Genomic DNA, 25,771 nt, shown 5'->3' with positions numbered 1-25,771 from the left:
AGTCCTATCTTTTTCCAATCCCTTGTTCCTTGATTAGCCACGAGACTACCAGCCCTGCCCTGGACACCCGCAAGCTCTGTTATGACTCAATGCTTTTGAGTCTAGTCCATCTGCCAGGAATGCCATTCTCCTTCCTAGGAAGTTCCCAGTCATTAAAGTTCAAGTCAAATGCCCTCTAGGGGCATATGGCTGACTCCATAACAGGTTCACCACTCAACCTGCATCCTCCTATGGGCTCCTAACAGTGCAGTCAGCAAGAGGAAGAGGCTGGTGTTTGGTCATTTGTTCAGCATTTAGTGACCACCTGTTGGTTACCAGGCCCTGAGACACAGAGGGGCTCACTAAATGCTGAATAGCTAAAGGCAGCAAATGTTTCCTGTCTGGTCCTCAAAACTGCCTTGCCAAGTAGGAGGAAACTCAAAATCAAAACCCTAAACCACAGAAAACCCAGAGACCCAAAGTGACAAATTAACCAAGCTGGTCAGTGATGGAACAACACAGTTCCTGACTTCTGACTCCCAGCCCAACACTCTTCTCAGGTCAAGGGCTCCCAGGAGTTCAGTTTGCGGATGGCCAATTCACCAACCAAGGGAACCTGTTGGTCCAAGATAAGTCTTCAGTAATCTCTTGACCAAAGCTCCAAGGAACAAAACACCCATGGATCAAATTTCAAGTCAGAAAACAAACTATTCCCTAATAGTGAAGAGGTCTTTTTTAGGATAAGGATGAAACCAAACTAGAAGACCATCACAAGAAACAATGGTGTCTTGTTTCTTTTAATCACATATTTCCTACAAATGCCGTAAAGTGATAACATCCTTTCCTACATTTTACTAGTCAAGGCATAAGTATCCATCTGCATGAGAAGCAGACAACAGTACCAGCTCAAAGCTAAAACACTGTGGCTTTTGCTAAGCAGGGGGAAAGAAAGAGCTTTGTCGGGCTTTCTGAAATCCTGTAATGGGCTCATAGAACACTCCTGCCCTCCTGCCATTAACACCCAGAGAATCCCAGGCGTGAGCCCACTGCTGGAGTGAAGCCATGGATGAAGCTGGCTAGCTCATGGCCAGAGGCTTGGCTGGGATAAGAAACAATACACATGAAATCATCTGTGACTAGAGCATTTGAATGGGAACAAAGGAGTCCCTCGTAGCTCATGTCGATGTTAATTGCTCAACATTACAGATAGAAAAGGACCGTCTGCCTCAAGAAAGGCAGCAAGACTCTGACAATTCATTCTCAGACCTCCATGCACATACAAAAGGGCTAGTGTGCCAGGTCACCCAGGCATCGAGGCAGTACCTGGGGCCGCGCATTAGCCACATCCAAGTCATGCAAGGTCACATCTTGGATGATTTCTTTCTTTTTGTGCACATCCCCTTTTGGCAAGGGGACATACTCTTCAGCTTCAAGGTCGAATTCTGTGGCATAGGTATCACACCTGCCCTGCCTCTGCAAAAAGAGAGAAAAATGAGTGCCTGGTGAGTTTTCACTGCCAAGTCCCCAAATGGCACAGGGCTAAATGAGATAAAGGTCTCAGTTCCCACTGCGGGCCTGACAGCCTACTTGACAAACTCCAAATATGCCCCACTCCCCTGCTGCCAAGAGAAGGGAGTTATCTGCTCATCGCTGGGCTCCAAAAACTGGGTTGAAAAACACCTGATATTTTCTCCCAAAATCCTTTTTCCCTTCTTTCTTTTAACTGTATGCAATTCCTGATAAAGGGCAAATCCAGTAGATTAACTGGAGGCGGAGGAGCTGCTCAGACTCTTTTGTAGATGGGTGATTTATTGTTGATATGAAGTATTATGCCCATCCATTAAACAGTGAGGAACACTGTACAGGACCCTGAAAATCAGATAGAAAAGAATGCCAACGAATGCAGCATTCCTTCCCACATGCATATATCTTGGGAAGAAAATACCAAAGAGATAAAAGGAAGATTAAATACACTGCACATTTCAATTTGAAAATGACTAAAGTTGTTTTGGTTTCTCACCCTGTCCTCCCCCTCTGAACAGGTTTTAGTATTTTTTCGATCAGACTGCCTGTTTTAATCGTGAGAAGGTTAAAGAATGAAGATAAAAGGAAAGCAAACTTTATTATACATAAAGGGCCACTAGTTGACCTTCCATCAGCCTCATAACAGACATCAGCCCCTCCCCACACACCCCACACCCTCTGAAGAAAACAACTCCTTTGTCACGTAGGTATTCTCATGGCAAACAAATCAGGGACAATGCTGTGTCCCAAGGAAGGCATTACCTTCACAGCCCCACTGTTGGCTTCTATGTAAATCACATCTCCAGCCTCTACTCGCTCTTTCTGCAAACTTTCAAAAATGCTGGGGTCCAGCTAAAAAAAAAAAAAAAATGTAAATCAGAAGTGTAATACATATTCCATTTCCTTCAGACACCATGTAAGGTACCTTTTCGTAAGGGATCTGAGGTAGCTAGCAAGTGCATGGAGAAAGCCTGTTCTGCATGTGCATGTATACTAGGCCCTGCAGGAATGTGAATGCATGAGTACCACACAAGAGACTGGCTCGGGGACTAAGCACATCAGGGAGAGAATAGAGGGGCCAGCATACCTGCATCCCTGTGTAACAAGCATGAGAGGGACACATGGGACACCTAGTCTTCTCTTTCCCTTGATTCCAAAGGCTGTAAACTGGCAGCAGCGTTTTTATAAGGATGGTCCTGGCTGCCCTGAGATGGGTGGGCCCAGCCCCTACTGTCCACAGGACCACAGGCCCTACTACCCCTCTTGAGATCATCATCCCTGCTTCACTCCTTCATTTGCCTCACCTCAGGTGGGGTGAAACTTTCTGCAACTGAAGTACCTGCCAGCACCTGCTTACCAATCTCAAGGCTGGCATCTTGCAGGGCCTATGATTTTAGATAAGGTTCTCAGTTCTAAGTTTCCTCATCTATTGCACCCCAGTGCAATCACAGATGTATATAGTAATTCAAAGAAAAGCATAAATGAGAATCTTTCCCAAGCCTTTTGATTCACATCCCAGTGTTTGTGCCATTGGGTCTGCCTGCTTGTATCTCCAGGAAAGGAAATAAGCAGATTTGGGGAACTGCTGCTTTTCTCCAGATTCTGGTGACCCTCAGTGATTAACATTCTATGACAGCTGCCTTTGTAAGGATTCTGTAGTTGAACATAAGTTTCTCGAGGTCTTCATGGAGAGCTATGTGATATAATGTAGCTATGGTGGAAAAAAACTTGGGCTTTGCCCCAAACAAAATTAAAAAGTAACAACCCAGGGCTTGGTGAAAGAAGCCAGATACAAAAAAAGATGTACAGTGTACCTTCCATTTATATGAAATGTCCAAAAGAAGGCAACCAAAAGTAGATTAGTAGTTGCCGAGGTCTATAATTGGAATGGGGAATGACTGTAAATGAGCAGAGGGATTCTTCTTGGGGCGATGAAAATGTTCTGAAATTAAGATTGTGGTGATTGTACAACTGTGAAAATACATTAAAATTCCTGGAATTGTATACTTAAAATGGATGAGTTTTATTTAAAATGCTATCTCAATAAAGCTTTTAAAAAACTACCACCACAGCAGCAAACCCAGGGCTCTGCCTCTCCTTGGCTGGGTGGGGACAGCAGCCCCTGGCAGAACTGCTGTGAGCCTGCGCGCCTAAGGACAAAAGTGGGTGAGGCCCTCAGGTAAGGCCTGGCACGAAGGGGTTAGGAGTACTAACGGCATTCTCATTGCGAGGACTCAGAAGACTCCTTCAGACCTGAATATCCACCAAGTATTTAAGCACCTTCTATCCAAGTATCTTGTACATATTCTAAAAGTACCTAAAAGTATTCATTTTGGAAGAAAAATTTCATCTTCTCCTCTACATTATTTTTGTAAAGAAACTGTACAAAGTTTCAGCGTTACAAATAGCTGAAATTTAAACTGTATGCCTCATTTTATCTGTCCTACATTGGAGAATATACTTCTTTTTTGCCTCAAGCATTTTTATACCGGTTAATTTCCCAAATGAATTGACTGAAGATGTAATTACTGGAAAGGTGGCAGATGCTACTGAGAAATCTAATTAATTTAGAATGGAAGTGACAAGGGGTAGGTATAAAAAAGATATTTGCAGAGGCAAGCTCCTGAGATTGAAACCCTGTTAGGAAAAAGAAAAATGGTCCTTTGAAGAAGTGACACTTTTATGATCTCCATAAAGCAGTGACCAAGAAACAACCTTAGAGAATCAAAGAACCATAAAATCGTAGAACAGAATAAAGATGGAGAAATTATATGGTCAATTTCCTGCAGTTTATAGATGAGAAAACTGAGTCCCAGAGAGCTCAACCGACTTCCAAAGGTCACACAGCAAGCTGGTGGGCAGACGGCACAACAGTTAGGGCTCAGAGGGTCAGCTCTGCCACCTGACTGGCTGGATGATCCCAGGATAACCATGTAACCTCTTTATGAACCTTCATCTGTAACATGAGGGAAATTATACACACACACACACACACAAATATATATACATATAAAGTTATGAATGACAATAGATGAAACGTTTGTTGAAGCACTTAGTCCAAGGCCTGGCACATACAATAAATGCGAGTTACAATGATAATATTTATTAATAATAATAAGGCAAAGCCTAAAATCCAGACTGTTCCATTTCTCCAAGTGAAGGCTCTCACGATAACATTAACAGCTATCATTCATTAGGTAACTAGGTGCCACACCCAAAGCCATAACTCTGAAAGACAGGCAATTATTATTCCCATTCAACAGATAAAGAAACTACTGTTTAGAGATTAATGCTACACAGTTTTAAGTAACAGAGTCAGGGATTCCTTTAGGACTTAGACTCATGCTCCAAAACTCATGCTCTTCCCCTAGAAAGTCTACTGCCTCCATCCTAAAGACTTATAGGACAGGTGGCTGAGGAGTGTCTTCGAGGGCTATCCAGTGTCACCATTCTGGCCTCTCCACAAAGCCCTGTAACTGAGCAGAACCAGCCACTGAAGCAACCACAGGTTCCTGACACAAGCAACTACAGTCAGGATTCTGCATGTGGCCCCTAGGAAGTCCACCCATCATCTTTATACAACTCTTATTTGATTACTCAGTGCTGTTTCTTTCTATAAGCATGGGCATTGATAACTGGAAAAATTAAAGCCCAGGTTCAGACCCAGCCCAGGGTATTTGACGCATGGTCATAATATGGGACGTGGAATGGCAAAGGCAGTTTCTTGACTTAACCACACAGCTCACGTTTTAACATGAAGAGTTTCCTAGGAGTAAGTAAGTAAGAAAAGAACTATCTTCCTTGAGTTCTCCCATGTGCAAGCCCTGTGCTAGGTACTGCTTTATACACACAATATCTTCAACCAGTTCTGTGAGAAATCAACACTTGCAGTGCACAGGTCAGGACACCGGATGCAGAGAGGTTACAGCACCTGCCCAAAGCCACAGTGCTGGTAGAGTCAAGAGAAAAGAGGCCACAAACATGTACTCACTTTCAACTGTTTGGTTCCTTTGGCTGTTTTGAGTCCTATGATCACATGGCTAATGGTTTTGCCATATCCTCCCATGGGATTCTCTGTCTCACACGGAGTTAGCTCTGTGACTTCACCTTCATAAACTTCCTTGGTCTCCTTTATTCGCAGCCCTGGAAGAGGTGGCAGAGGGGTCATGGTGAGAAGCAGAATCTTTTCTCTCATACTGAGAGCCCAAAACTTCCATGTCACCAGAACTGACAAATCAACTTCAATAAGGTACATACCAGGGTGTCAAGATGGGTAAAAAGGCAATACAAACATATCAATGTAAATCAGAGGTACTATTAGAAATGTAACTTTTTTTTTTTTTTTTTGAGACGGAGTCTTGCTCTGTCGCCCAGGCTGGAGTGCAATGGCGCAATCTCAACTCACTGCAACCTCCGCCTCCCGGGTTCACTCCATTCTCCTGCCTCACCCTCCCAAGTAGCTGGGACTACAGGCGCCTGCCACAATGCCCGGCTAATTTTTTGTATTTTTGGTGGAGACGGGGTTTCCCCATGTTAGCCAGGATGGTCTCGATCTCCTGACCTTGTGATCCGCCTGCCTCGGCCTCCCAAAGTGCTGGGATTACAGGCGTGAGCCACTGCGCCTAGAAATGCAACTTTTTAAGAGAACTTTCTGGGTTCAAATCCAGAACTAGATAGACAAGTTATAATTCTCAAAATTGTCTGCTCCATTTCCAAGGGGGTGAAATTTACCTTTAGCCTTTAATCCAGTCTCTGAACCCACACCATTCTATTCCACCAGAACAGTGGCTATCAAAACTCCTGGAGCCTTGTTTCCTGAATTTTTGATTCTCAAAGGAAATCTTAAAACCAATGGAATAACTCACTACACACCCTCTGACACTGTATCAAGCTTAAGCAGGGCATAAGAAAATAATTAGGTATCTATGTCAACAGCGGGTAACGCTCGACCCTGCCAGGTGTTACGGGCCTCTGGCTCTCACTGTGTACTCCAAGAAGAAATACCCAGCTGTCATGCATTATTTGCAATGTGTTGCTCTACAATTTTCTTTTTCTTTTTTTTTTTTTGAAATAAAATCTCGGTCTGTCACCCAGGCCGGAGTGCAATGGTGCGATCTTGGCTCACTGCAAGCTCCGCCTCCTGGGTTCAAGTAATTCTCCTGCCTCAGCCTCCCAAGTAGCGGGGATTACAGGTGTGCACCACCACATCTGGCTAATTTTTGGGTTTTTTTCTATACTTTTAGTAGAGACAGGGTCTCATCATGTTGGCCAGACTGGTCTTGAATTCCTGACCTCAGGTGATCCACCCATCTCAGCCTCCCAAAGTGCTGGGATTACAGGTGTGAGCTACCATGCCCAGTTGCTCTACAATTTTCTAAGTCCATAACACATTAGAATATTGCAAATAAAGGTAAATTTCTCTCCAAATTCTAAACATAATCCACATTAGCTCTTTAATAAACGTTTGTTCATTATCCAAGAATTGTTGTTAAATTAATTTTTAGAACATGATCTCTATGTTCATTACATGCTTTTGCATATAATGGCTCTGCTTCCTGAACCACTCTTTTGAGCTTAGGCAACTCTTCCTTGCAGACTCAGTTTAAAACTTATCCCCTCCCCCTTCACACATCCTTCTTCCTCATCCTCCAAATTGTCCCCATGATGACCTGTGTTTCCACTGGCACAGCACCAGCACACAGCAATGCCGTAACTTGCAGACTTTGCCTATCCCTCTGCAGACTGCCCACACCCGAGCTGAGGGCCTAGCACATTGGCAGGCAGAGTAAATGGATGAATGAATGAAGTCACTAAGAGTGAAGGGGTTGTCATTAGGCAGACCACCTATTAATAATACCCAAGAAATGAACCTGCGGATACATTTACATGTTCTATATGGTAATGGCCTGAGAACTCTAAGGAGTCAGTCATGTAATGTTATAGCCTGTATCACCGTAACACCCTCAACCTCAGCACTATAAGTCAGGCATAACTGAACTATACTGTTAGAAATCAAGACTACCATTAACTTGGGTAAGGAAGGATGGCAACCGGCAGTGGACATGAAGGGTAGTTTGGAGTTCTGGCAGCATTCCCTTTTTTTATTAGCTGCTGGTTTCATGGGTTTTTACTTTACAATAATCCACCAAGTTATGCATTTATGTTCTGCACATTTTTCTATACATATGCACAAAATTACCAAGTCTACTTTAAAAAAAATTTTAAGTAAATAATACCAGTGAGACCCAGTGAAGTAAGACCACTGATGGCTTAAGTTTAGGAAATACTACTCTAAACCTCTGCTGGAGCCTATGGTCATGGTTCTCAACCTTTAGGTCCACCTGAGGGGCCCCTATAATGAATCATGCCCTGGTTGTAGCCAGACCACTTGCTTCCAAATCCCAGGGGATGGGCCCCTGCCATCACTATTAGTTTAAAATTCTGCCTTTGATTGCAAAGTACAGACACAGTTGAGATCCAGTTATCTAAAGAATAAATGAAAAACTATTCAACTCACAAATGTGGAGACATAAACTAGTTCTGATGGCAAGGTGGCATGATAAGGACTTGGTGTTCTCACCATTAAGCTACCTCTGTTCTGATATGGAAATATTCCAACGGCACTAAGAAACACTACCTATGGTGTCAGGTATACTCAGTAACTTCTCACTTTTAAACGTGGTCATTATCTTATCATTGGGCCGTTTGCCTTCTTTACCCCAGAAACCCAGTCAGGACAAAGACTCTCAGATATTAAAGTTAAGGAAAAGTTTTACTCTACCTTCATTCCATCTAACAGCCTATAAATGGAAGTTTTGGAATAGCCCCAAAAGAGAGGACTCATTTCATTTGTGCTTTACCAAATTCTTAATTCCTGAACATCAATCTTAGACAAAAATTCTCCAAATAACATGAATATATCAGAACATTGTGGTAAACTTGGAAAATCCTGTACTTTAAAAGTGAACTTTCATTTTTTTAAATCAAACTTTTACATCCCACAGTGATAAATTCCTTCAAATGGAATGCTTACTTATATTTACTATTAGATGAATGTGGCACAAAATTCCTCAAGGAGGGGAAGAAAGACATTCCCGTCTCTCACTAGCCCCCACATTTGTTTAGAAGTTGCTCTGTGCTGACAAGCAGGCGGGGGACGTGGGTGACGGACAATGAAACCTGCTGTTAGCCAGGAAAGGGGCTGAGCTGGCGCTGTCTCTGGCAACGACAACACAAATGACACAGGTTTCATCTGCTGGCTCAGGTTTCTAAATCCCTGACAGGGACCTTCATCACATCAAGGAAATAGCACAGACTCCCTGCTTTTTATTTCTGGTCGGCTTATTGCTTCCTCCCCACCCCCTCTCCCAACTTCAGAGAATTCAAAGGCAGAGGAAGATGGGCAGGGTTCCTTTTTAAAGACAGTCAATGGCCTGCCTTTTTATTCTCCGGTAGGATCAAGAAATTTCTTTTCACCTTGCTGCCATCAAAAGAATGATACTGTCCCCTCCCCTCAAAAATGGCAAATTACAAAACAGGTGCCAGGGAACTTATCTCTATTTTTCTGAATTTTAAAGCATTTGTTACCTTTAAGCAATGGAAACACATACATACACCCATGTGAAGCCAGTTTTCACAGATTTTATCAATATCAGAAAAACATTTTTTAAGTAAATAGAAAGAACATTTTAAAAAAATACTCAGAGGCCAGGCGTGGTGGTTCACGCCTGTAATCCCAGCACTTTGGGAGGCCAAGGTAGGTGGATCATGTCAGCCCAGGAAACACAGATTGTAGTGAGCCAAGATCGTGCCATGCACTCCAGCCTGGGTGATACAGTGACACCTTGTCTCAATTAAAAAAAAAAAGTACTCAGATATTTGAACTAGTTGTAACATCTCACTGTTCATCTCGTCTTTATTATGAGTTAAATAAAACCATGGGCACATATTTAAAAAAAAAAATACTCAGAAGATTTTAAACCTTAAAGGAGTCCTGCAAATCATTTCCACTGCTATTCCAAATACAATGTAAAAATCCACAAAGTACACTGCATGTAATTACATGGGTTGAACCTTACAGATACAGATGCTGAGCTAAAGAAGCAAGACACAAGGAACACATAAACTATGATTTAGATAAAGTTTTAAAAGGGCAAAATTAAGCCCCATGGTTTAGAGATACACACATGTGTGTACAAGGTTATGGTGATCACATAAACCATTCCCACACAATTATGGCACATTGTGAGTCCCACCTGGGAGAGGAAGGGGTTGTGACCAGGGAGGGACACACGTCTGAGGTGCTGGCCGTGCTCTGTTCTTTCAGTGGTGACTGTATAAGCCTTTACTTCATAATTAATGTTTTACATACTTCTCCATAAGTCTATAATATCTCCATTTAAAACAGGCACTGGGATGGGTGTAGTGACTCATTCCTGTAATCTCAGCACTCTGCGGGGCCAAGGCGAAAGGATTACTTGAGGCCAGGAGTTCGAGACCACCTGGGCAACACAGTGAGACTCCATCGCTACAAAAACAATTTTTTTTTTTTTTTGAGAGGAATCTTACTCTGCAGTCCAAGCTGGAGTGCAGTTGCGCAATATCACCTCACTACAACCACCGTTTCCCGGGCTCAAGAGGTTTTTGTGTCTCAGTCTTCGGTTTTTTTTTTTTTGACACAGGGTCTCTGTTGCCTGCTGAAGTGCAGGGGTGTAATTTCAGCTCACTGCAGCCTTGACTTTCCAGGCTCAGGTGATCCTCCCACCTCAGCCTTCCCAGTAGCTGAATTTTTGTATTTTTTGTAGAGACGGGGTTTCACCATATTCCCCAGGCTGGTCTCTAACGCCTGGGCTCAAGCAATCCGCCTGCCTTTGCCTCCCAAAGTGCTGAGATTACAGGAACCACCATGAGCCACCATGCCTGGCCTCTCTACATAAAATTTTTTTTTTTTTTTTTGAGACAGAGCCTCTCTGCTGCCCAGGCTGGAGTGCAATGGCACAATCCTCCGCCTCCTGGGTTCAAGCAATTCTCCTGCCTTAGCCTCCCAAGTAGCTAGGATTACAGGCGTATGCCACCATGTCCTGCTAATTTTTTGTATTTTTAGTAGAGACAGGGTTTCACCATGTTGGCCGGCCTGGTCTCGAACTCCTGACCTCAGGTGATCACCGGCCTCAGCCTCCCAAAGTGCTGGGATTACAGGCATGAGCCACCGCACTCGGTCTACATAAAAATTTTAAAAAATTAGCTGGGCATGGTGATGTACACCTGCAGTCCTAGCTACTTAGGAGGCTGGGGCAGTAGGATCTCTTGAGCTCAAGGAGTTGAGGCTGCAGGGAGCTATGGTTACGCCACTGCACTTTAGCCTGGACAACAGAGTAAGATCCTGTCTCTAAAAAAATTTTAAAAAGAGAAAAAATGTTTTAAAAATACATAAGTAAAATAGGCACCAAACCCAGGCATGATGGTGTACACCTATAGCCCCAGCTACTTGGGAGGCTGAGGTGGAACAATCACTTGAGCCCAGGAGTTCAAGGCCAGCCTGGGCAACAGAGTGAGACCATGGAATGGCACTAAAACAAAATAAAATAATTAAAATAAGCACCAAAAAATCCAATATTTCATGGTAAAAATAATATATTACCAGGCAGAAATACTTTGCAGTTTTAAAAATATTCAAATCAATGCACTAAGGAAGTGTTAAAATTATAAAATAAAAATAAATCTATTCTAAGTAACACAAAACTTAGCCTCTGGACACAGTTCATAATCTCTCTGGTTTAGAAAAACAGTCACAAACTTCAATGCTTATGGGGACCTGGTCAGAAGGACTTGCTCAGCTCCGCCTGCTGTGGGAATGAAAGCTGCTTCAAGGAGGCAGAAATGAGCACTTTATGACACTTCCCTATTGCTAAATATTGACAACTAGTTCCAAATTTAGAAAAAATACTTCATAAACCAAACATATACCTACGGCCCAGGCATATTTTTTAGCTAAAGGCTTCTGTTTTCAGCTGGGCATGGTGGCTCATGCCTGTAATCCCAGCACTCTGGGAGGCCGAGGCAGGCGAATCATGAGGTCAGGAAATCAAGACCATCCTGGCCAACACAGTGAAACCCCACCTCTACTAAAAATACAAAAAGTAGCTGAGTGTGATGGCATGTGCCTGTAATTCCAGCTATTTGGGAGGCTGAGGCACGAGAATCGCTTGAATCCCGGAGGTGGAGGTTGCAGTGAGCTGAGATCATGCCACTGCACTCCAGCCTGACGACAGACTCTCTAAAAAAAAAAGACCTCTGTTTTCTAACTGCTTCAAAGTCTACCCACTTTTCTCACTCACTCAGAACTTTCCTGAGCACCCACTATGTGCCAGGAACTGTGTTTACAAAGACAAACACTGACCACTATATCCCCAGAAGACACTGAGTAAACACCCAACCTGCTCCCTCCCATTCTTCCCCATCTCCAAAAATGGCCAAACCTGGGAATTTTCCTCGACTTCTCTCTTTCTTTTAGCCCCACATCTAACCCTTTAGGAAATTCTGTCAGCTCTACCATGCAAACATACCCAGAATCCAACCACTTTGCACTTCCACTGCCACCACCCTGGTCTGAGCCACTACTTTGTCCTGCTCAGACTCCCCTCTGTCCTCACCCTCCTTATTATCCACTCCCACTCTCACCCTAGCTGGAGGGGTCTGGTAAAAGCAAAACCAGAGCACAGGGATACCAGCACTCTCTAACTGCTTCGCCTTTTATTCAGTGTAAAATCCAAAGCCTTAACCATGGCCTACGGCCCTACCTGATCTTACTCCGAAACTAAACTTCATCAGTCTTTAAGTTTCATCATTTCCTCAAAGTTTTCTGGTAAATTTCCTTCTTAAGAATACTTACTTTGGTTTGATAATGAAAGGACCTGGAAACTGGTACAGGCACTCTGACCAGTGTTCATAACCCACGACTCAGCAGGCAAAGCCTAGAAACATACTCACACATGTGCACAAAGACACATAAAAGGATGTTCCTAGTAGCCTTGTGTTTAAAAGTAAAAGCTGAAAATAAATCTAAATGTTCAAAAAACAGAAATGGCTTAATAACTGGACTTTTATGCAACAGTTAAAATAAATAAGCTATTTCTATAAGCAGATCTGAGGGAAACCAGGAATTGCCCAGTGCTGTACCAGCAGAAATGGGGCCAAAAGACTACCCCAGAAGTCCCAGCTAGCAAAAGGCAAAAATTAAAGACAGAAGCCATTTTCTTGTCACAGAAAATCTTCAGAGCAACGGCTCTAGAAATCAGACAGATGTCGGATCAAACCAGTTCTGCCACTTACTAACTGGGTCACTAGCAAGTTACTCTCACAACTTTCTGAGACTGTTTCTTCAAATGCGAAATGTAGATTGATAATCTCCCCTCAGGGGAGGAAAGGCCTGGCTCATCACTGGCACTTACTATGATAGCCCTAGGCCCTAAGAGTTTGGCGCCATAAGCCTCTAAGATCTGCCAGTCCCCACACAGTCTCCTCACTTTATGACAGGCCACAACTCTTCTGGCTCGCCATCCAGGACCAGGGGCATTCTGGCCACATGGCACACAAAGATTCTGGCTTGAGTCCAAAACCTTTTAAGTGGATAGTCATCTCTAATGGCAAAATAAGGCTTCCAGGAAAATACGACTCATTAAAAAAACACACTTTTAGACACATCTACTTATTGCATAAAGCCCAGGCTCACAGCTAGGGTCCATAGTTGCTCCAATTGCTAAGGCACTTCAATTAGAAAAGCTGGGGTTTTGTTTCATTTGAAAAATAATGCACTAAGTGCCAAAAGAAAAATAGCAGTGCCATGAATACCAGACATAAAGGCATCTTCACCGCAAAGAGGCTTCGGTGCACAGGCTTCAGGAAGTGAGACCAACTCCTCCCACAAATGTGACACTACTTACCAATGGCCCTGCGGAAGTTCTCCATCAGCACCTCTGTCTTCTTGATCTCAGTTGAGTAAACTTCACTCCCCACCATTGGGCAGAAGGGGACCTTACTACCCAGCTCCTGAGCAATAGCCAGAGCCAGAGCTGTCTACAGAAGAAAGCAACGGAAACATAGTTCACAGTCCTGAAAACATAAACAATTCACAAGCACATGCTACAGAACCATGAGGAACTAGGAACAGCTGAACATCTAGTCCTACCATTTAGCATGTTTCACATAATAAATGTTTGATGACTTTTGTGGACAGTCAACTTAAATCATAAATGGCATCTCTAATCTTCCCCATAATTACAAGCTATCAATCACTCAGACTTACCTAGCACAGGCCCAACTCCAAATGCCTCACATGATCCTCACAACCAGCCTATGAGATAGATACTAGTATTCTCCCCATTTTACACATGAGAAACTGAGAGACATTAAATAACACAATGTAAGTACCATAATCTAGAAAATGGCAGCGCAGATTTAATCTCTGGCAGCAGGACTCCAAAGATCATGTTATAATTAGAAGAGTCTACTCTGCAGTATCCACAGGGATACCAAAATCCATGGATGTTCAAGTCCTGGTATAAAATGGCAGGGTATTTCCATATAACCTATGCACATCCTCCTGTTACTTTAAATCATCTCTAGATTACATACAATACCTAATAAAATATAAATGCTATGTAAATAATTATATTGTATTTTTAAGTATGCATTATTTTTATTATTGTATTTTTATCTTTTATTGTTTTTTTCCTGAGTATTTTTGATTTGTGGTTGGCAGAATCTACACACATGGAACCCACAGATAGGAATGGCGAACTTTATAGTCATCCAAAATTGTTCCCCCAATGTCAATACATGGCTCTGACCTAATTGCTCAGAATATACCACTGGATCTTTGAGATACCAGCTTTCTCTTTTTACAAATGCAGGAAAACACCAATCTACAACCCATCAGAAATAATGAAGGAACGAATGAACTGATTGTTCATTTTATGTTACGTAGCCCACAAAGAGTGAAGAAGGATATCTCAAGTAGGATTTTGAAGCTATGAGTTGGTCTTAACAAGTTACAATTAAACACGCCCTGTGGTAAACTACAAAATTGGTTTTTGGTAAGATAATTACAGTTGGCAAATGCTAAAGAGAACCAGACTTCACAGGTATGTGGTCAAATGTCAAGTATGGCAAGCAAATGCTTTAAAGTTGGTACAGAACTGGGCAAGGCCATGGCCTTTGAATGCTATTTTCATCTTTCCTCATCTCTGAAACAGGAGCACAAGTAAGGCCAGTTCCCTGAGTATATGGGCTAAGAAAGAAAACAAGCTTGTTACTGAAGAACAAAGTGAAACTCTGAGACGGTGTCTTAAAATTAACAGTCAAGGTTCCTCTCAGATTTTCTTTTCTATGCCCTGTTGGTGATAGTTTTGAGGTAGTAAGCTCTGAGGGAGAATCAGTATATAGCATAGTATAAAATGCACTAGCCAGGAACAGAAAGATTTAGTGCTGGTTCTGCCACTAATTTTCAGTGTGACCTTGGGCAGTCGGCAAATCTCAGGTGCCCGATTTCCTCATCTGTCAAATGAAAGTACTAAAGTGCCATGCTAGATCACAAGTGGCAAACTCGTTGCTCACAGCCTGGTTCTGTTTGGCCTGCAGTCTCACGGTGACCTTCAGCAAGGCCAAGCACCAGGGGCTCATGGCAGCCATGCCACAGTGCACCCAGCCACTTCCCTCATCCCCGCTGCCTGCCTCATTAGGCATCCGCACTTGTGAGCCCAAGGCTGACACCTTAAAAACTGGTATTCTTCTAAGAGCAAAGGAAAAAAATCTCTGGAACATGAAAGGGCACAATGAGAGGAGCAGCACTCTAACAGCAGACTCCCTGTGGGGCCACAGGCTGGACAGGACCACCATCTAACTAAACTCCACCCCCTCCCCAGTCACTCCTCTTTCTCTTCCTTGTATCTCTGCCAGCCCCAATTCCCTACCCTCAGTTTTCAACTTCAAAGACAGTGACCACATCCAATTAAATGGCACTCTCCCTCCCTTTACCTAATACAGAAGAGATGAACATACTTCCATTAAAATATGATAAATACTTGGTTTAAAAAAAAAGCTTCACAGCACGCTGCCACGCCGACACCGACCCCACTCTGCATGTCAGCCCGCCCGCGCCCACCATGGCCACAGTTCAGCAGCTGGAAGGAAGATGGCGCCTAGTGGATAGCAAAGGCTTTGATGAATACATGAAGGAGCTAGGAGTGGGAATAGCTTTGCAAAAATGGGCGCAATGGCCAAGCCAGACTATATCACCACTTGTGATGGCAAAAACCTCACCATAAAAACTGAGAGCACTTTGAAAACAACACAGTTTTCTTGTACCCTGGGAGAGAAATTTGAAGAAACTATAGCTGATGGCAGAAAAACTCAGACTGTCTGCAACTTTACAGATGGTGCATTGGTTCAGCATCAGGAGTGGGATGGGAAGGAAAGCACAATAACAAGAAAATTGAAAGATGGGAAATTAGTGGTGGACTGTGTCATGAACAATGTCACCTGTACTCGGACCTATGAAAAAGTAGAATAAAAATTCCATCATCACTTTGGACAGGAATTAACTAAGAGAATGACCAAGCTCAGTTCAATGAGCAAATCTCCATACTGTTTCTTTTTTTTTTTTTCATTACTGTGTTCAAGTATCTTTATCACAAACATTTTACATGTAGCTATTTCAAAGTGTGTTTCAAAGTGTGTTGGATTAATTAGGATCATCCCTTGATTAATAAAGAAATGTGTTTGTGCTAAAAAAAAAAAAAAAAAAGCTTCACATGTGTCTCATTTCCTTCATTTAAAGGCTTCCAGAGGGAAAGTATATGACATGGCTACTATTCCTACACCTACTACAGAGTGCTGCGCAGACCTCATCGAATCTCCCCAACTAGCCTATAACCTTGATCATCTAGTCTGTACTTCATAGATTAAAAAACAAAACTCAAAAGTTACCAACACACCCGAGGTCAAACCGCAAGCAGCAGCACTAGGATGCAAACCCCAGTCCCCAAAGCCATTATTTTTTTGTACTCACCCCACGTGAGTGACAAGTGGCACAAAAAAAAAGAGGTTGTTTCCAAAAGAAGGTTGAAGAAATCTCTATTTTTCAATCTCATCTGAATGTCTCCTTTTTCTAAAATGCAAACCCATTATTAACAGTGTGAGGTCCTCAAGAGTGGAAATGCATATGAACCATGTATTTGCATCTCTAAAACAAGCAGTATTCCTGCCTGTCACCCAGTTAAGCTGGCTAAACTTTGGGACCCTGCAGCAAACCATTAAGCAGAAGTCACCAAATTCCTTCATACACATTGGAAGGGAGTGGACAAACTTATAAGGTAATACCACACCGAGCACTTCTCATATTTCCTGAGAGGAAAGCAATACAATAGCACCAAAACAAATGAAAGACACATGCTTCTAGCAACATGGCACACTGGGTCCACTGAAAACCTCTCCTCTTACAAAACACGTGTGTCTCGTTTCCTCCATTTAAAGGCTTCCAGAGAGAAAGTATATGACATGGCTACTATTCCTACACCTACTACAGAGTGCTGCATAGACCTGTTCATAGAATTGAATAAATAATAACATTCAGAGCAGTAAACCACTTGCCTTGAAAGTTTGGAGACTGTGAATACGGGAAAGTTCAGCAAGATATAGCACTTAGATAGAAACCCCTGAATAAAACTAGGACCGGGTGCGGTGGCTCACACCTGCAACCCCAGCACTTTGGGAGGCCAAGGCAGGCGAATTGCTTGAGCCCAGGAGTTCAACACCAGTCTGGGCAACACGGTGATACCCCATCTCTACAAAAATAACAAAAATTAGCCAAGGCATGGTGGTGTGCACCTGTAGTCCCAGCTACTTAGGAAGCTGAGGTGGGAGGATCACCCCAACCCAAGAGGTAAAGACTGCAGTGAGCCGAGATCACCACACTCCAGGCTGGGTAACAGACCACGGCACTCCAGCCTGGGCAACAGACCACGGCACTCCAGCCTGGGCAACAGACGACTGCACTCCAGCCTGGGTGATAGAGTGAAACTGTCTCAAAAAACAAACAAACAAACAAACAAAACCTTACAATTAAAAAAAAAACATAAAAAGAGGACTCTTGAAGGGCCACACATAAGTAGAAAAGGTGGGCCATAACAAAATACTCCTGGGGGCCAGGCACAGTGGCTCACGCCTGTAATCCCAGCACTTTGGGAGGCCTAGGCAGGCGGATCACCTAAGGTCAGGAGTTCGAGACCAGCCTGACCAAAATGATGAAACCCCATCTCTACTAAAAATACAAAAATTAGCCAGGCACCTGTAATCCCAGCTACCCAGGAGGCTGAGGCAGGAGAATCGTTTGAACTCGGGAGGCAGAGGTTGCAGTGAGCCAAGATCACGCCACTGTACTCCAGCCTGGGCAAGAAAGCGAGACTTCATCTCAAAAAAAAAAAAGAAAGAAAGAAAGAAAAAAAAGACATTATAACAATTCATGCAGTGTGTAACCTTTGATTGCATTTTGATATTCTGGTGTTTTTCAAAAAGCCGAAAACTGAAACAACTTGGAAAGATGTTTTCTAATTTCTATCATCTATATTTTCTTTTCATTAAAACAATTTAACTTCGTTGCCTTTGAAAGCACGTTTGTTAACTGCTCATGGAATCGTATGATGAGCTGCCAGGCTCCTTCATCTCTGTGATTTCTCTACCGCAGTTGACATGGTTACCTACTCCTTTCTTTAAAGGTTCTCCTTCCTTGGTTCCTGAGACACTATTCTCTGCCTAGCTCTGCTCCTCATTTTTAAAAAATTAATTAATTTAATTTTTAATTGACAAAAATTGGGAGAATATAATAGCATTAGCAAGGTGGGTCTGATGATGGCATCCTGGTCATGTAGGAAGACATCCTTACAACTTACTTTCAAGTGGTTCAGAAATAAACTAGAGAAAAAGTAAATGTCACAAAATATTTATAACTGGCTATCTAGGTATAGGGTATAAAGAGGCTCATCACACTATTCTTTCAACTTTTTTGTAGGTTCCAAACTTTTCAAAATGAAAAGGAAAAAAATACTCAATAGACTGGATTAATCAGTCACTTAATCATAGCTTAAGAGACAATTAGACCAAAACAAAGATCTAAAAGAAATTACCCATAATTTGGCAGAGTCAAAAAGGTAACAAATATGAGAGGCTAAAAGACAAAGAGGCCAAAACAAGAAGCTCTAGTCCAGGGTTTCTCAGCTTGGGTCCACGACGTTTGTGGCCAGATAATTCCTTATTATGGAAACTGCTCCGTGCACTGTAAGATGTTTAGTAGCAGCCCTGGCCTCCACCCACTAGATGCCAGTAGCACTCCCAACCAAGCTGTGAGAACCCAAAATGTCTGCAGACATTGTCAAAGGCCCCTGGGAAGGCAAAATTGCCCCAGGTTGAAAACCACTGCAATCTTAACCTCATCTCACTGGAGTTCCAGAAGGAGAGAACAACGAGAATGGGGAAAGGCAATGGCTGAAGAGATTAACGCTGACATTTTTTTTTTTTTAAGACGGAGTCTTGCTCTATCACCCAGACTAGAGTGCAATGGAGCGATCTTGGCTCCCTGCAACCTCTGCCTCCTGGGTTCAAGCGATTCTCCTAAGGCTGACAATTTTCCAGAATTGAGCAGAGACATAATACTCAGATTCAGGAAGCACAATTAGCATTAAGCAGGATAAACAAAAATTAATCCACTCTGACATATCATAGTGAAACACCAAAACCGAAAACATCTCAAAAACATGCAGAAAGAAGAGTCAAAACCCTCAAAATTAGACTTCTCAAAAACAAGAGAAGCCAAAGGAGCAAATAACATTGAGAGAGAAGTACTGTGAAATAGCAGAGAAGAAAATATCTGTCAACTGAATTATACAGCTAACATAACTCTTTTTCAAAACAAGGGCAACATAATGAATGCAAACCTGAGAGACTTTCCACCAATAAACTTCTAGAAGGAATTTCTAAATTATTTACTTTAGGAAGAATAAAAATGGAGGGAAAGAGAAGGTCTAAGATATAAGGAATTGCAAGCAAATAAATGGTAAATGCACTGGACAAGCTAATGTTGCCTGGAGAGAAGTAACTGAAGCTCACGTCTGTATGGCGCTTTACAGTTTAAAAAAACTGTTCACAATTTGCTTTTACATAGGAAGAGAAAAAACTGTTCACAAATACAACACTTCTTCCTCTTGTAAGACACCAATATAAGATACATGATCAATAATCATTCCAAAATTATATGCAAGTCATTATCTTATAACCGATCCTTGAAATAGGTAGAATATGCTTTTGCTCAGAAAAGTTAAGGGACCTGCCTCAGGTCTCACAGCGAGTCAATATCAGAGCTGGAATTTAAATCCTATTTCTTTTCACACACAACCCCAAGCTCCCACTTGCTCACATCAAGCGGCCCTTTTGAAGAATAAGTAAGCTCAGATTGGGAACTCTGGTGAGTTTCAAGTATCTGGCCAGTCCCCTCACAAATCCCAAGAAGTCACACGGTGTCCTCTGCCTGAAAGGCCCTTATCTTCCCTGTAAAGCCAAATCCTCTCCCAGCTCTGAAGGGAAAATGTCAAGTCTCAACCCTTCCAGCTGTACCAGCCTGCAGTGCTGCCTCCTGCTCAAATTCCAGCTGCATTTAATATTAGTCAATACCTCAAAGCTGAGCACTCATACTGAGTCCTCTTGTGCTGTCATGATTTCCTTTCTTTCTGCCCTGGAGAGACTATAAGCCCCTTGAAGATAAAAATCATGTCTCTAATTCTTGTTTTTCTTTTTTTCATCTCTCACACAGCCACAATAGCAATGGGTAAAGCTAGCATTTGGAAGAATGCTTGTTGACTCATTTTTTTGTCCTCTCAAATAAGATGTCACTCAGAAAATCTTTATGAAGCCCTAGGCCAACAGAAATGTATTTCCAAAGCAAAGGAGACTTGAAAGAGATAAAGGACAAACTCTAGAGACAATGAGACCCCTTCAAGGACTTCATTCTCTCTTCTCTGGAGGTAGGCCAGGATAATTTGAATTTCAGAAGCAGGGATTTTAGATACACAATTGTATTATTGCACATTAGTTTTAAAAACATACATATAACCCATTTAGCTAAACAAAGACTAGTTAAGACATGAATTCAATTTGGCTTAGACACTAGGATCATTCTCTTGGGTAGATTTAAAAAATGAGAGAAAATGAGTACCTTGCCAGTTCCAGGAGGTCCTGCCAACAAGACAGCTCTTCCAGCCATTTTCTTGCTTTTGATTAATTCCACTATGACGCCACATGCCTACACGCCACAATGGAAAGAATAAATCAGTATTAAAATATTTCACAAGGGGAAAAAACTCAGTCCCTGGCCTACACAATTCACACACTCATCCAACTAACACTGAGTGCCGGTGCACTGCAGACACCGTTCTAGGTGCCGAGGGTAACGGAGGCAAAGCAGAAAAGCCTTGTACTTGTGGAGCTCATGTTTTAGGGAGGGAGACAAACATACAAACATTGCACACATGATCTTCATTACTACTATGAAGAAAAAGGGATGATGAGAGAGAATGAGTGGCTAGAAAGTGATCCTGGAATGTCTTTCTGATGACATTTAATTTGATATGTGAACCTCTGGGAGGAGCAGGAGTCAGTGTTACAGGCAAAGAAAACAGCAAATTCAGAAAATCCAAAGCAGAAACAAGCTTGGCATATCCAAGGGATAGAAAGGTTGCAGTGATCAAAGTATAGTGAAAAAGACCAGGAAGATGAGGTTGAAGAGGTAGGCAGCGGCCAGAACGCTGAACAGGAACATATAGTCTGTGGTAGAGTTTGGATTTTACTCTACATAAATAATAGGAAGCCACTGAAAACGTCTTGAAGATTATGTGTCATGTTATGATTTGTTTTTAAAAGACGGTGCTGGCTATTGTGTGAAGAATGCACAGTATGAGTACAAGTAGAACACTGATTTTCGGCCCAGGGTACAGGGATAGACGCCAGGGGCCCAAATACCTCTTGAAGTTGGGAACAAAACTGTGTTTATATTCATACACACATTTTTTTCAGGGAAAGGATCCATAGATTTCATCGAATTCCCAAAGTAACCCACTAAGCGGTAGGAATCAATGACATAGAGTACTAGCTGGTCATCAGTGAACACTGTAAATACTGATTGTGAAGTTAAGCCTATGGCACTATTAGATCCATTGAATATGTTTTGAATCCTCAAGATTAAATTACTTTATCATCTGTTAGTATATTTTAAATACATTATAAATCTCTGAATTTAATTAACCATTTGCAGTACACGTGTGTATATATACATACACATATTCCATAAATGGGCTACGGACTATCATATATTTTAGAATATTTGACTATAAGGGGGGAACACTGAGAAAGTTACACTAGCTGAGCATCTATATCTCAGGACTGCATAATATAAGGTTTGCTACACTGATTTAATAACTGAATACATGACTATCTAAAAGGTGCACTTCTCTCTGGGCAGTAACCACACTGCCAGAGTCTTGTGAATACATCTTATCTCTTCTACCTCTATTCCTCATGGACTGTGAAGTACCTTGGTCTCACACTTATGGCAGCCCCTCAAAAAATATGTTAGGACTACAGGTGCCTGCCACCATGCCCAGCTAATTTCTTGTATTTTTAGTAGAGATGGGGTTTCACCATGTTAGTCTCAATCTCCCGACCTTGTGATCCGTCTGCTACTGGGGAGGTTGAGGCAGGAGAATGGCGTGAACCCAGGAGGTGGAGCTTGCAGTGAGCCAAGATGGCGCCACTGCACTCCAGCCTGGGTAACAGAGTAAAGCTCCCTCTCAAAAAAAAAAAAAAAGAAAAGGAATGTGTGTAAGTATGCTATATCCATCCCATTTCCACTTCAGTTACCAAAGCACACTGCCCTTAATAGAACCTAGAAGATATTCTTCAGATGCTACTCTTTCAGATGGAGTCTCGCTGTCACCCAGGCTGCAGTGCAATGGCGCAAGCTCAGCTAACTGCAACCTCCGCTTCCCAGGTTCAAGTGATTCTCCTGCCTCAGCCTCACGAGTAGCTGGGACTACATGCACATGCCACCACACCCAGCTAATTCTTGTATTTTTAGTAGACACAGGATTTCGTTATGATGACCAGGCTGGTCTCGAACTCCTGACCTGAGGTGATCCACTTGCCTTGGCCTCCCAAAGTGCTGGGATTACAGGTGTGAGCCACTGCGCCCGGCCCAGATGCTGTATTTGTAAACAGATAAAAAAACCTAGCCAGGCGCGGTGGCTCATGCCTGTAATCCCAGCACTTTCGGAGGCCAAGGCGGGTGGATCACCTGAGGTCAGGAGTTCAAGACCAGCCTGGTCAACATGGTGAAACCCTGTCTCTACTAAATATACAAAAATTAGCTGGGCGTGGTTGTGGGCGCCTGTAATCACGGCTACTCATGAGGCTGAGGCAGGAGAATCACTTGAATCCGGGAGGCAGAGGTGGCAGTGAGCCGAGATCACACCATTGCACTCCAGCCTGGGCAACAACAGCAACACTTCATCTCAAAACAAAAACAAAAACAAAAAAACCTACTATGATCTTTCCATACAACCTTGTCATATAATCCTCAGCACTGAAGCTCTTTGGGAAACTCAAGGTAGAAGAGACTTTACAAACCTTGGATATGTGCTTTTATTTACAGACCAGGACCTCTTCCATCTATTCTCCCTCAGTTTCCACTCCAACTTCTCTCAGGTGAGATAAGCTTGAATTTAAAAAGAATTGGAAGGGTCTTTAAATGATTACCTAGTCTAACTCTCATTTTTCAGGTTACCGATATGACCAGAATCACACAAGAACCTGGTAGCTGAGGTGGGTCTTAAGCATACAGCATCAGTTAAGAGCATGGACTCTGGGATTAAATACAGACTTGAGTTAAAATACTCTCCCACTTACCAGATGAGTAACCTTGGACCTACTTATTTGACCTCTATGAACCAGAATTTCCTCAATTGAACAGAGTTCATACTAGTCAATGGCACACATGTTAAAGGGTGTAGGGGTGAAGTGTAGTGATGCCTGCAATTCACCTTGAAATGTAAAAGTGGATTGGGAGAGGGACACATGGAAAGATATATGATAAAGCAGCATAGTAAAATGTTGATCATAGAATTTAGGCACACAGGTACTTATACAAGTCTTTCAACTTTTTTTGTATGTCTGAAAACTGTCATATTAATGTGGGGAAGGGACAACTAATTCGTTGGATATGACAAGGCAATGGACACATAGCTACTTAGCACAGTGCTTGGCACATGGAAAGCACTCAACCAATGTTAGCTACTTGCAGTAATAGCTGCTTAGTAAGCCAGGGTCAAACACTTCCTTTTTGGAAAGATGATGCTCAGAATGGAAACCTGAGGCTTTTCTTTTGAGTCCTTTCTATTTAGAAAAATCAGGCTAAGAGGCAGTAGCTTAACTTTGTATTAAGTGAAGATTTTTGTACAAGCTAAGGCTCTGCAAAGGCCAAGGGGCATGGCTGTGACCTTAGAGAACAGCAGGCAGAGAGGGTGGCTATGTCATCATAGAGCACTGATTTGGGAGTCAGAAATACACGTGAGTGCAAATCCCCGCTTTACTATTACTAAAACGAGTGTCAAGCATATAGGTGAAGTGCCCTCTCCCCAAGTCAATATTTTCACCTGCCAAAAAATAATAATGTATCTGGCATCACTAGCACTTAGAAAAAGGAGATTTAATTGGAATGGTCAAAAGGGATGCTTGGAGGGATGAATAAACCAGATTGCTCTTCTCCCTAATTCCCACTTCTCTCCCTCAGCTCCCGGGTCCTGGGAACCAAAATGAGCTTTTAAAGTTTAGTCAATTCCCTACTTTAAACCGTCTCACGGCCTGCCAGTGCGTTCACAACAAAATCCAATTTCCTTACCGTGGCCGACAAAGTTCTGCAGTAACTAACTCCACCAAGATAAAATAATTACTTTTGTTTATTGATGTACACGTTTATCGTCTCTCACTACACTAAAATGTAACCTCCTATCTTATTTCCCGCTATATCCTAGTGTAGCGAATAGAGCCCAGCACGGATTAAGGGGACCGGTTTGTGTGGGTTTCCATCAGTACTTGTCCCATGAGTTGAAGCAAACCGTCAACTGCCCCCAGTGGGTCGTCACTAGTTTTCCTGGGGCTGCCCCTCACCCAGCTCCAGGGCGGCGCCCCTCCCCGAGCCCCTGGCCCATTTTCACTTCCCTGAGGCAACTATGGCGGGAGACCCCTGGCGCGCGCATCCCGCCCCGAGCCACCGACTTCAGCAGCTCTCTCGCCGCAGCAGCCCTGCTTGGAGCCCCCAACACCCTGGTCCGCTGGCCACACCTCTCGCGCGTTCTCCTGGCCCACGAGCCCTGAGGCCGCCTGCTTGGCCAAGCCGCTCTCGTCCAGCCCCAGCCCTTTCACGTGGCTGTGGGAAGCGATGCGCTGCGTTTTCGTGGTGCTCTTCACCTCCTCAATCTTCATTTTGCGAACGTCGGGAGCTAAAACCAACGTGGAAAACCAGTAGATAGGACAGTGCGCCCAGCGCCCGAGTTACCATGCGGCCGTTACTAGGGCAATTTGCAAAGGCCCGCCTAGGTTGGCCTTCCATTGGTGGAAGCGGGAACGCCTCCGCTCTCCATAGGCTCACGGCTGCGCCCATCGCGGCAGCTGCTGCAGCGCCAGTCACTCACTTCCGGCTGTGTCTCTGGGTTGGCTTCCCCCGCAGCCGGCGCTTCCTGCCCAGGCTGGGGTCGGTAGAATAGTGGGACCACGCCCCGGATTTGATTTAGGGCTGGGGCGTTGCACGAGGTAGTGGCCCCCGGGTACCCCTCCTAATCCTTCCGTCCTATCCATTAGCACGTTTGAACGTTATACTCTTACGCGAAGCTCAAGGTATTATTTCCGTTTTGGAAATAGAAGAACTGAGGTTCAGAGCTTAAACTGAGATTGGTTACTAACCAATGTTTTGTGACTCCCAGACCTTTGCATCTCCCCGGAAAGGCCCAGCGCAACCCATCACTCCTTCCATGGAATTGTCTTCTGCTTCTAATCTCCATCCTCCACCGAGAGATAAGGTTCCTGCTAAGTTCAGTTCAGTTGACTGTAAATAACACTATGCAGTTTTCAAAACTCTACAGCCCTGTAAGGTAGTGTAATTACGAATGCAGCT

General features: G+C 43.1%; 1 protein-coding gene and 1 pseudogene across 3 annotated transcripts in view; one reads left to right on the top strand and one right to left on the bottom strand.

Moving 5' to 3' along the window:
• Window positions 1–25,239, bottom strand: part of RUVBL1 (RuvB-like AAA ATPase 1) — a 42,935-nt gene extending 17,696 nt beyond the window's left edge. For both annotated transcript variants that reach the window (XM_011950727.1, XM_011950726.1), the window contains exons 1-6: window positions 24,943–25,239; window positions 20,765–20,851; window positions 13,446–13,578; window positions 5,495–5,646; window positions 2,266–2,355; window positions 1,303–1,452 (exon numbers count right to left, since the gene is read on the bottom strand). In XM_011950727.1, the coding sequence (XP_011806117.1) occupies window positions 1,303–1,452; window positions 2,266–2,355; window positions 5,495–5,646; window positions 13,446–13,578; window positions 20,765–20,851; window positions 24,943–25,083 (753 nt within the window). In that variant the 5' untranslated portion in view covers window positions 25,084–25,239. The remainder of the gene's footprint in view (window positions 1–1,302; window positions 1,453–2,265; window positions 2,356–5,494; window positions 5,647–13,445; window positions 13,579–20,764; window positions 20,852–24,942) is intronic.
• On the top strand, window positions 15,666–16,219 carry LOC105517950 (annotated as a pseudogene). The gene has a single exon (XR_001002752.1). The product of XR_001002752.1 is annotated as a fatty acid-binding protein, epidermal pseudogene (transcript).
• Window positions 25,240–25,771: the final 532 nt, after the last annotated feature.

This window comes from Colobus angolensis, unplaced genomic scaffold (assembly GCF_000951035.1).
Source record: "Colobus angolensis palliatus isolate OR3802 unplaced genomic scaffold, Cang.pa_1.0 Scaffold31, whole genome shotgun sequence".
Classification (NCBI taxonomy): Eukaryota; Metazoa; Chordata; class Mammalia; order Primates; family Cercopithecidae; genus Colobus; species Colobus angolensis.
This window is presented reverse-complemented; position numbering and strand designations above follow the sequence as displayed.